The following is a 12117-nucleotide window of genomic DNA, read 5'->3' as shown; positions in this document are numbered from 1 at the left end:
CAGGTGTTTGCACCATGCAGAGAGGCCCTGGGATGCAGGATGGCCTCCCTGCCTTCCCACCCCATTCCTCAGCACGGGTCTCGCTCCCTGCCCAAATCTCCCAGCTGGGTGCAGCTGGACACCTCTTGGTGCTGTGCCGTGATGGGGACCTCACCACCCTTCCCAGCTGGTGTTGCTGCTGGGAGCACTGGTGGGAGAGGGATGCTCCTTATAAGTGGTGCTGGTGGTACCCTAGGGTGATTGGGAGGACCTCCGGTGACATCTCCAGGAGGTGAGTGACAGGAGCTGGGCTCGTTTTGGGCCATGTTCAAGGCACATTTGGGTGCCCCAGCTCCGCTGTCCCCCGGGGCACTGTTTGTGTTCCAGGCTCTAAAGCAAGGCAGGAAAGCTGGGAAAATCACAGCCTTTGCCAGCAGGGTTTGTGCAGAGCCTTCCCATGGCAGAGCGTAGGATGGCTCAGCGGGGTGGGTTGGCAGATGTCCTCGTCATCCCTCCCTCCTTCTTCAGTGCCATGGGTATGTGCTCTCCTGGTTCTGGTGCGCATAGACGGTGTGCTGTGTATGGCTGTGTGTACCAGGGAGGGCTCCAGTTTGGCACACGGGAGCAGGTGGGAGTGTCCTTTAGGAAGGACAGTGTGAGCTGAGAAGCCAGAAATACCTGGCTCCCTCTGTCAGACAGGATCATCACCAAGCAGGAAGGTAGCCTGAGCATCACCCCAGCTGGCTGGCACCACTGAGGAACCATGGGGTCATCCAGCAGGACGGGGGGGGCGGCACTGAATGGGGCCAGCACCAAGAAACTGCCCTTTGGTTGCAGGAAAATCACAGAATCAACCAGGTTGGAAGAGACGTCTGGGATCATCGAGTCCAACCGTTGCCCTGACACCACCATGTCAACTAGACCATGGCACTAAGTGCCATGTCCAGTCTTTTCTTAAACACATCCAGAGATGGCAGCAAGTGATGCTCCGGAGATTGAACCTGCCATCGGGTGCAGCCTGACCTCACATCCCCATGTCCCCATGGTGGTTGGCCATGGGCAGTTCCCCCGTATCCTGTTCCCACCTCGCCCCTGGGGGCTGGTGGTCCCACCTGGGTTAAACTGATGGCTCTAACCCACAGGTTGCAGAAATGATGTGTGTTTCCCTGGGGTGACAAATACTTTGCAAAATATGATGGTTTACTTTTCCCACCCCACTCAGCAGAAGCCGAAGGCCTTCCTTTGGCTCTGCAGGAGGTGGTGGTATAATTTGTGCCTTTCCATTCTACTCGTAAATATAAATTACACTGCTGTTTCTCAAGGCCCCTGACACTTTCTCTGTTCTCCTGAGCATCTTTCCAGCAACCTGGATGTCTTTTGGCAGGCTGTGTGTGAGTGGACACACCAGCTACCAGGATTCCTGTGAGCAAGGCAGGTGTTTCTCTGCACAATCCATCAGTGGGAAGCTCTGACCAACCAGACTCCTCTTCCCAGCCCCTTGGGAAGGCATTGGGTTTCCCCCACTGTGGCGAAAGCCTCCCCCTGGCCATGGCTGCGGTTGGCCAGACTCGACGCTGGCAGGTGACAGTCCCTGCACATGGTCCCAGATGTGACTAGCAATGCGGCAGGATGGGCAGCCGGACAATCCCTGGGTTATTCGGAGAGGGTTGCTTCAACTGAGTCTGTTTGCCAGCGGACGGCAAGAGGTCTCTGCCCCTCTGTCCTCTTACCTTTGCTGGAGGCGAGTTTTCAGGAGAGGGCAAAGCAGAGAGAAGCCAACGCACCCCGTTTTTCCTGGCTGTGAAAAGACCAAAGGCATCCCTGTCTCTCCCCATCAGGCTAGGTGTTGCACACTCAGCCAGCAGATGAGCATTTCTCTTTTTTTAAGCACTTATTTGGGCAGGATGGGGACGGTTTTATTTGTTGCTGGCAAAAACTAATTGTCAGAACATGAGTACGAATAGTCCTCCATCCATGCAGAAGCAGGCGGTGGGACCTCCTTCAGGTTTATTAGGTTTGGTGCTAGCTCGGGTAGGACAAAATTTGTTGTTGTTTTCTAACATCTCAAAAATTCTTACTCTCTGCTGGTCGCTGCTTGGGTAAAAAAAAAAATTAAATGTGGAGGGCAGGTGAATCAAGTGTTTCATTCAAAACCTCGGTTCTTGGCAGAAGAAGGAGGGGAGAACAACCCAAAGTATTAAAGCAGAGGGCAGGGAGGGCTCAATGCAGTCTTCTTGCTCAGGAAAGTTATTTTATTTGCTTTAATCTTGACCAGATCTATAGAAGACTAAAAAAAAACTGAGGCTCCTGGATGTGCATCTGTCAGCGGGCAGCATGCCCGACGGCATGGGCAGCCGGCACGGAGAGCTGCTCGGGGCAGTCTGGTTACTGCCAGGCTGGATCACAGCCACTCAGAGAGGGCTGGAAGTGGCCACGAGGGTGGATGAGCAGCTTCTCTTGGCCTCAGCATGTCGCAGGAGATGCCCAAGGGGCTTCCAGGTCCCTTGTTGCTCCCAAACTTCTTTTGTCCCCATCCCGGAGCCAGGCTCAACGAAGGGTCAGGTCTGGGGGATGGGCTGTGCTGCCTGTGGGGGACCTGGGTCCCGTCCAAATTACCTATCGCCAACTCCATGTGTTCTCATCTTGGCAAGCTGCAGCTTGGAAAGTTTAGATGCCTGAACGTTTCCCACGTATGCCTCTTGAACCGCAGTAAATATTTGGGACTCTGCTTCTTGGGCTTGCTGAAATCAGGCAGAGGATTGGTAGCTGTCTGCATGCACAAACATGGGGGCAGAGGAGTAGGTCATCCGGCTTCCACCATCGCGGGTGATTGTGGCGTAGGATGACCTTTGCAAACATCTCTTAAATAAGTTAGGGAGGGGGCAAAGCTGTGCAGCACGTTGGGCTGTGAACTGAAGACCATTGAACGGCTGAGGGAGCTGGGGTTGTTTAGCCTGGAGAAGAGCAGGCTCAGAGGTGACCTTATTGCAGTCTACAACTACCTGAAGGGAGGTTGTAGTGGAGTGGGAGTCGGCCTCTTCTCCCAGGCAACTAGCGATAGGACAAGAAGACACAGCCTTAAGCTTCGCCAGGGGAGGTTCAGGTTAGACACTAGGAAGCATTTCTTTTCAGAAAGGGTCATTAGCCATTGGAAGGGGCTGCCCAGGGAGGTGGTGGAGTCACCACCTCTGGATGTGTTTAAGAAAAGACTGGACATGGCACTTAGTGCCATGGTCTAGTTGACAGGGTGGTGTCAGGGCAATGGTTGGACTCGATGATCCCAGAGGTCTCTTCCAACCTGATTGATTGATTCTGTGATTCTGGGATTTGTGTAGTATCAGTTGACTCTCCAGCCTAGACCTGTGTGGCATTTCTTCTGTGAATCCTTTTACTTCTTTTGGTATAAGTTTTTAGGAAAATACAGTGGGGGAAAGGGTTGATCTTGAAGTATTCCTTCAAAATCTGCCTACTTGCTCTAAGCAGTCCCAGGGGACATGCAGCATAATTTGTCTGAGCTGGGCTCAGAGGTCCTTTGGTCATGTTCTACAAGAACGTGGTAGTACCTGAAAACCCCTTGTGCATCCCACCAGACACAGGGCATTGTAGACCGGGGTGACCAAATGAGGCTGTGCATCATTCAGTGTCATAGATCGTGGGCCTAGGGGTGACATCCTTTAACAGGGGACATTGCCAGGTGCATGTTCTGTCCCAACTACTAATGAAACCCCCAGAGGAGTTGTCTGTTGTGTCTGGAGTCTCTCTTAGGATGTTGGCAGGTCATGGTCCTGCTCCAAGAGTGAAGCCTAGTTCAAGTCACATTTATTCACTCTTCATTACTTGTAAGAGACTCTTTTTTTTTTCCCCCCAAAGCACATTCATCAAGGCTGTGCAGCCAAAACTTCAAGGGCACTGTAGAGTTGGTACAAGAGAAATCTGGATGTAAAATTTCAGTGTGGTTTCTCCAAAGCTGATAACTGCAGGACTGATGCAGTATCATTGGGAAAGAGTTTGGTCACAGGCAGATGGTGTAACGTAGATCGTATATAAAATGCGCTAGTTCAATAAATCAGGTAATGTTCCCATAGCTGGGAGCTGTCAGTGGTGAGCTCAGAATGTGGGAAGTCACATTTATGTTGATATAAAGTAATGCAAGAGCTCAAGGGTGCTTCAGAGGTGGTTGGTCATGAAGGGCAGGGGATGTTAACGCTGTTTGTACTAATCTGCTCTCTTTGTTTCACTTCCCGCCCCCCTCCAGGACCAGGAAGAAAATAAAGGAGCCACCAGTTGGCCAGAGTTTTATATCGATCAGCTGAATTCAATGGCTGCTGTAAGTATTTCCCCAATGCTTTGATGCTTGTGAAGCCCGTCTGGGGCAGCAGCACCGCGGTGACAGTCTGCATCACAGCCAGCATCACGCCTAAGAGGGCGAGTGTTGTAGCCCCAAAGGTGTGACCTGGCTGTTATCAGCCTTTCGGGTCTGCGGACCTCTCAACAATTTGGAGTTGGCAGCAGCTTGCGATTTGTCCCAGCAGTTGAGAACCCCCCGATGTAAGGCTTTGAGGATATCATCCATTAGACCAACAGATACAGCTGGAAAATGGAGGCATTTTCTGTGGCCCACAGGTCATTTCATCTTGCCCCGGGCTGGGAGGCTGCGAGACAGATGGCAAGCAGCAGCTTTTGGTATAAAGCCACCAGGCTGGTTTTTAAAGACCCCGTTTGATTGTGCAATGCTGGTGGGGCACCAGGCTGCTGTGGTTGCTGATAGCTCCTGTGCTCTCTCATGGATGCTACCGCCTTGCTCCTGAGTCACCCTTCTGTGCCGGGCAAAACACGGTGCTGTGGGTTGTCCGTCCCACGAGGGACGTGCTTAGATGTAATTTTGTTAAATACTTTCTTGTCGACATCATGCTGGGTGATACAGAGATAGTGCTATTTTTGGTAGGAAATACAGTTTATTTCCTGCAAGGTTGCGTGGTTCAGAGCCCCTTCGTCCTCACTCCTGCTTTCGGAGGCTGAAGGTGCAGAGGTTTGTGGCGTTAGGGATGGGAGCAGCATGGAAACAAAAAAGAAAAGCATCATTTTTCTTTTTTTTCCCCTCCTCTTTGCCCTGCTGTCATGGGGAGAGGGTGACAGGGAGGGTAGGGCTGGGTGAGGAAGCAGGGACAGAGGGGGTGAGCAGGGGGCTGCGAGCCAGGAAGGGAGCGTGCTGCTTCCCTGCAGGAAGGCAGGGATGCCCAGGGCTGGCCACTGGCTGCCGGCTGGTTGAAGCCCTGAGCCTGAGCAGAGCTTGTGATCAAAGCCTGCCGCGTGCCTGGAGGGTGGCTTTGATCTCCCTGACACGGTGCTGAAGAGGATCTGGGTTAAATGTGCGGGTCAGCTCAGCTCTTCATGTCTTCTGGGACCCTTTCCCCCTCCTTTGGCTTAGCCTTGGCTGGTGCTGGCAGGGCTCACCCTGACACCTCTGAGGGCCCAGCGCCGTCGGCTGGTGCAGGAGGCACTGGGGTTGTTGCTTTAGCTGTGGCCTTGGTTGCATGAGTTGGGGTGAGCAAGCCGTATCCCGTGCATGCTGGGGGCTGCAGGCAGCCATGCCACCCACGTAGAGCCGTGGCAGCCAGGGTCCCAGCCCCCAGCCTTATAGCAAAATCGCGTGTGAGAGATGCCAAGGGCATCCTGTGCACACAGCCACTGTCCCCAGTCCGGACGCACATTAGTGGGTTGCACTGGGAGACCTGGGAGTGACAGAGTTGGCAGGACCCACCCGGGCTGATCCCGAGCATGGTGCAGCATCCCATCCCACCCAGGCTGCGGGGCATCCCCTGAGCCCCCCGCCTCCTCTGCAGGGGCACGTGGGTACCTGTTGGGATGCATGGGTACCAAGGCAGGCTGCCCCAATTTAGCACCTTCTCTCTGTGGACCCCCAAGTAGCACTGGCTTAGCCCCCCGCATCCTCACAGCCCCCTCCAGCCCTGGAAATGCATCAAGACTCACGTCACCCGGATGCCACCTGCAGTGTCTCTGAGCAGAGTTCAGCCAGGCACTTTCTTATGGGATACTGTGATGCACTTCTTTACCTTTCCTTTTACAAAGTGTATTTCCTGGAGGGTCATGGGCTGTAGGGGACGTGCCAGGTTTTACATCTAGAGCCCATGAGCTGGGATGTTCCTTGCCTGAATTGCAGCCTTTCCCTCTCTCTGCTCTGAGTCTGAGGGTTGCAGGGGGACAGTCACGAGCATCCTCCAACATGGGCTTGTCTGGATGAGTTACAGGTCAGCAATTTGGGCTGACACCACTCCTACCTGCAGGGCGTTAACTCCAGAACTTAATGATCATGCAGGACAATGCTAAATGTGTCCTCTCGAGGTGGTGAGTTGGTTTAGGGTCCCAGCTCCATCCCCATGGCTTGGCACGGCAGGCGGACTGCTGGGGCATGTGTTTTGCAGGGAAACCTCCCCTCTCACGTCTGCTTTTCTCCTTTTGTAGAGAAAATCACTGATCGCCTTGGAAAAAGAAGATGAGGAGGAGAGAAATAAAACAATCGAAAGTTTGAAGACTGCACTGCGGACGAAACCAATGAGGCAATTCCCTTCCGTTTCCTGGCTTTATTGCTGTGGTCATGGCTTTGGATTTGAGTTCTCTGGCGGAGGGGGGGTTAAATAGAAATATAAATGGGGGCTGCACAGGATGAGGGAGGCAAGGAGTCTGAAACACCACTTGCTTTTTTCTATTCACCTCTTGTCATTTTATTCCTTTTCCTTGGGCCTTTTAGTGGCCGAGAGCCACCAGGACCTTCACATCTCTTGAGGCAAATCAGGCGACTTCTTTTTTTTTTCAAATTTGCTTTTTTTCCTCATTGGAACAGAATGTAAAAATTCCCTCCAGATTGAATTTAAAAAAAAAATCAGTTTTTATTGGTCAAAACAAAAACCAACAAAAAGGCCCTTTGTTTCAACTTCTCTTGCACTTTTTAAAGGAATAAAATAACATGAATCTTCAGGCTTTTATGAAATGCAAAAGAAAAAAAATGTTCCTGGAATGTTTTGATGGGGAGGGTAAAGAAAGGGTGGGACTCTTTCTGAATGTCTGTATTTTTTTCCTAAATTCCGTTTCTCTGGAGTCTGCACGCACACATCGGCAAAACCTTTGGGATGTCTCAGGTCGACATTTTCCGATGGGGAAATGTTTCATTAAGAAATGCATGACCTGTTCTGGTTATGGAAGAAAGAAATTTGCTATTGTTTGCAAATACATTCCCCTCTTCCATTTCTCTTTTGCAATGGTTCTGGTGATGGCACCTGGTAAGAAATTCCCAGGGTTGAGGGTGAGCACCTGATTTCTATGAAACCTGGACCTCTTGGGTGCTGGCTCCCTGCAGTGCCCTGGGAACAGGGCTGGTACCCAGCCGTGAAACTTTGCAAAGTCCTTAGAAGTGATTTGTGAGTCTGTCTCACTGGAATTCAGAGGGATGCAGCAGGCTTTATAGAAAATTTTACCTGTTGGACCTGCTTTTGCTCCCAGGGAAGTGAACATCAGATTTCCTATTGCCTTTGGCTGGAAGAGCAGGCTTTGAAGCAGAGAAATCAGTTTTCCCTGAGCCTGCAATTACTCCTTTTGTTGCTGCGCATCAGCATGGCTTGTTCCGAATTAAAATCATCCCAGTGCTGGGATGTTCTTGGCTCGTTTGCTTTCTGAGCCCATGCCTTTTGCCAAACCAGAATATACCCAGCCTGGCTGGCATCGGGCAGGGAGGTCCTAAAATGCCTGAGCAGCGAGTGTTGTGTCTGCCTGCTCTAGTGACTCTGCCTGGGGCACTGCCATGCGTTCACTGTCTGCTTTCTATTTAGCGGCATTATAAGTCATCATGAAAATCCAAAATCCCTTAAAATTGGTGAGATGTGCCTAAGGGAGGAGAAAGATGTGGATGGTGAAGCAGGAGAGGCAGCAGGAGGCAGAAAGTCTGACAGGCGTCACGGGCATGGGCTCAGCTGACTTTGGGGTGTCTGCGGCTGATGAGGAGGTGACTCCAGGGCTTGGGAGCTTCTTCCAGTCCTGTGCAAAACTGATCCCAAGTGAGTGGGATTTAAAATTCAGGTTGGGGACTGGGAAGGTTTTGCAGCAGAGAGTGGCTGCAAACTCCTAACCTCCACCCTGGGACTTGTGCTGATGGCTGGGTTAGCTGGTCCTCTTCCAAATATCCTAGCTCTGGACAACCTTGTGCAGATGATGCCTGGTTGCCTACGCTACTGGGCACCAATTAAATTGATTTTTGCAACCTCATCCCTGTTTCTGGGCCATAGGCATCCTACAGGCTTTCTGCTATGCAGAGTCCAGGAAAAAATACATAAGAAGGTCCTGGGTTTACAACACCAGACAAGTCAGCCCTGTTTGAGGGTAAAAGGGTCCTTTAGCATTTGGTTTTAAAGCTAAAAACCTTCTTTCTGACAGGTTTGTAACCAGGTTCATCGACCTGGATGGCTTGTCGTGTATTCTGAACTTTCTGAAAAGCATGGACTATGAGACGGCAGAGTCTCGAATACATACCTCACTCATTGGATGTATAAAAGCACTAATGAACAACTCCCTGGGCCGGGCTCACGTCCTGGCCCATTCAGAGAGTATTAACGTAATCGCTCAGAGTCTGAGCACAGAGAATATTAAGACGAAGGTGGCAGTGCTGGAAATTATGGGCGCTGTGTGCCTGGTTCCCGGGGGCCACAAAAAGGTACTGGAGGCGATGCTGCACTACCAGAAATACGCCAGCGAACGGACTCGTTTTCAGGTAGGCTGGTCTCGACTTGCCCCTCCGCTCCCAAAATTTGGCATTCTTGTCCCTTCCTCCTCCTGGGTATCTAAATGCTGCTTGCAAATTATGTATTATGGCTGTTTGCAACTTAGATACTCTGGGGATTACCCCAGAACCATGTCTGATGAGGTCTGCAGCTGAGCAAAGAGTGAGGAACCCGTTATTTAAGGCAGCACCCCCCCAAAAAAAATAATAGTTACTTGTGCAGGGTGGCTGGGATTGCAGATCTGCAAGGCTGTAGCACGTCTGGATGGGCTGATGTTAGGTGAAATGGGTGCTGGAGTGGGCTGCGTTACAGCAGGCAGCAGCTGATGAACCATCACCAGCGGGTTGCTACAGGGGCTATAGGAGCATCACAAGGGGTTGTTCTCACATGCGTCCCCTGGCTGTTTGTACAGCATTGGGGCTGTCACTGGGCATTTAACTGACATTGTGTGTTTGGCAGATGCTGATCAATGACTTGGACAAGAGCACGGGACGGTATCGAGATGAAGTGAGCCTCAAGACAGCCATCATGTCCTTCATCAACGCAGTCCTGAGTCAGGGGGCTGGCGTGGTGAGTGCTAGGGCTCTTGGAGAGGGAGGTGTTTGGGTGGGTTTGGGGTGGTTTTATTTCAGTAAGCTTTCTGAGGATGTGCACCTTGCTGTGTTGACCCCACAACTGTCCCTTGCAGGAAAGCCTGGATTTCAGACTCCATCTGAGATACGAATTTCTCATGCTCGGGATCCAGCCAGTCATTGATAAACTAAGAGAGCATGAAAATTCAACCCTTGACCGGTGAGTAGTGACCCCTGGCCCACTGGTTATTTTTGCCCTTGCCTTGCACCCTTGCTTTTTGGTTTCTGGACTTGTCCTTTGGGGAAAGTACATGGGTCTAGACTTGCCCCTCTTCAGGAAATTCTTTGCTATCACCAGAGAGGGAGTGGGAAACCACAGCATGGTTTTGCTGCGCTCTAACGTAGGGCAGAGCTGGGAAGGATGTGCCATCAGGGGCCTGGGGGATACTGCCAGCCCTCCTCATCCCAACAGGCTCCTTGGACAGGCTGTAATGACTGGGAGCTCGAGACTGAAGATGCAGTTGCTGTTTCAAGTCCTGCTTGTCTCTGGGCAGCTGCCAGGCTGGCTGCCTGCAATTTATTAATTGTCACATTTGTATCTGCTTTTAGCAGCCTTTTTTTTTTTCCCCTTCTTTCCTCAGGCACTTAGATTTTTTTGAAATGCTTAGAAATGAAGACGAACTGGAATTTGCCAAAAGATTTGAGCTGGTGAGTACGAATGTTGCTGATGCAGACGCCGGCACTCAATGTCACAGTTCCTTTTAAAAGCGCCTACGTGGCCTGGGATGAAGTGTGGTCTTTTGGATAAAATTTGGAGGTTGGAAATCCATCTCCTGTTGCCCTGCTGTGTTGCAACCTCCATCCTACAGCCTGCTTCATCCCTCTTCTCCCCTGGCTGCCGACCAACGCTGTTTGCCCCTTGCAGGGCAGTGGGGCTTGTCTGTCTATCAGATGTGGGGTGGGGATGGCTCGTGGGGTTTGGAGATGAGACTCCAGAAAAGGCGGTGCCGTCACCGGTCCGATGGCCTGACCTCGCTTCTCTCCTGTCTGCAGGTCCACATCGACACCAAAAGCGCGACTCAGATGTTCGAGCTGACGAGGAAGAGGCTGACGCACACCGAGGCGTACCCGCACTTTATGTCTATCCTGCACCACTGTCTCCAAATGCCTTGTGAGTCCCAGGGGACGCGAGGAAACCCGTGGCTGCTGGGGGCTTGGCAGCCCACATCTCCTCCCCGTGGGTGGCAACGACCTCCCTGCTGCTCCTCTCAGTCTCTCCCCTCCTTCCTCTCCAGATAAAAGAAGCGGCAACACTGTCCAGTACTGGCTGCTGCTCGACAGGATCGTGCAGCAGATCGTCATCCAGAGTGAAAAAGGGCAGGACCCCGACGCCACTCCCCTGGAAAACTTCAATATTAAAAATGTCGTCCGAATGTAAGTGCTCACCCACCTTTCCCAGGGCTGGCAGCTCAGCAGCACGAACACGGGCCGCTGTGGTTTTGCTGCCTCCCGCTCCGGCAGGCGAGAGGGCCAGGGCTGGGGGTTGTCCCTGCCAGGCTGGCATCACTTTCACCTCTTAAGCACGATGTGCAGGTGAATTAAGCTCAGCCTCTGTGTCCTCAGTGAGCTATTTCCCCCAATTGCTGCTGTCACTGTTCCTTATTCATCACTTACTGTCACCCGGACAAGCCAGCATCCCTGGAGGTGTTGAGACAGCGCTGCATCCCAGACTGCAAACCCTGCAGGGGGGAGGCAGAGCAGAGGTGCTAGAAATGCCAATTTGGGAGCCTTAAATCCCAGGCTTGCTCACTTGTGTTTCTTGCTGGTGATGGTCGCTTGTTTCCTGCAGTAGGATTGTCTCACGTGCTATGTGTCTTTTACTTTTAGGTTAGTCAATGAAAACGAAGTGAAACAGTGGAAAGAGCAAGCAGAAAAAATGCGAAAAGGTGAGTGATGGAGAGATATAGAGCGTTAAATTTAACATCAGCACGCACAGTAGGCTAAACAGATAATGTATACCTGTATTTAGCTGGATGGACTCTGCAGCCTTTATTGAGTGGCTGAGATCGTATCACGCTATGTGGCTTATAAGGGAAATGGGCAAAGCAGATATTAATTTTATCATGGGGAGGCCCTGGCCGGAATATTAAGGCACAGCACACACACCCTTTTCTCAGCTGCGCAGCTTCTCTGCAGGGCAGCGTGGAGGTTAGTCCCCCGCGTGCTGCTGTTCACCAGAAGGGAGTGTTTGTGACCCAAAAGTGGTCTCATGGGGCTGTTTCAGAGCACACCGAGCTTCAACAGAAGCTGGAGAAGAAGGAGCGGGAGTGCGACGCCAAGGCCCAGGAGAAGGAAGAAATGATGCAGACGCTGAACAAGATGAAGGAGAAGCTGGAGAAGGAGTCCAGCGAGCACAAGCAGGTCAAGCAGCAAGTGGCTGATCTCACGGCACAACTCCACGAGATGAGCAGGGTGAGCCCCAAACCTCCTCCCCATTGTGGCCCAGCCCCAAACCCCCTGCAAACACCATGGGGTAATTTCTGAAATCTGGGCTGTGTGGGGAGCTGAGAAAGGTGCTTGCTGGGAGGGCTACCAAGATATGTCCATCCCTGGTGATGGGGTGATTTTGCCTCCCCATTTGCATCAGACCTCAGTCAGGAGTGCTGAAGCCTTTGGGTGCTTCCTGTAATGGTTAAATTTTGGCCAAAAAAATTAAAAATCGGCCTGGGGGCATTTCTTGGGTGGTGTCCCCTGGCTCCATATGACCAGGCCTCTTC

At 51.8% G+C, this 12117-nt stretch overlaps 1 protein-coding gene across 1 annotated transcript in view; it reads left to right on the top strand.

Annotated features, from left to right (window-relative positions):
- Nucleotides 1-12117, top strand: part of DAAM1 (dishevelled associated activator of morphogenesis 1) — a 100770-nt gene that overhangs the window by 62054 nt on the left and 26599 nt on the right. Inside the window, exons 5-14 of the mRNA XM_068398852.1 lie at nt 4235-4306; nt 6463-6557; nt 8425-8758; nt 9228-9338; nt 9457-9560; nt 9982-10048; nt 10394-10511; nt 10636-10774; nt 11228-11286; nt 11625-11812. Of these exons, the coding sequence (XP_068254953.1) occupies nt 4235-4306; nt 6463-6557; nt 8425-8758; nt 9228-9338; nt 9457-9560; nt 9982-10048; nt 10394-10511; nt 10636-10774; nt 11228-11286; nt 11625-11812 (1287 nt within the window). The remainder of the gene's footprint in view (nt 1-4234; nt 4307-6462; nt 6558-8424; nt 8759-9227; nt 9339-9456; nt 9561-9981; nt 10049-10393; nt 10512-10635; nt 10775-11227; nt 11287-11624; nt 11813-12117) is intronic.

Source organism: Nyctibius grandis, chromosome 4 (genome assembly GCF_013368605.1).
Source record: "Nyctibius grandis isolate bNycGra1 chromosome 4, bNycGra1.pri, whole genome shotgun sequence".
NCBI lineage: Eukaryota > Metazoa > Chordata > Aves > Nyctibiiformes > Nyctibiidae > Nyctibius > Nyctibius grandis.
Note: the sequence above shows the minus strand (reverse complement) of the source record. Positions and strands in the feature narration are given on the sequence as shown.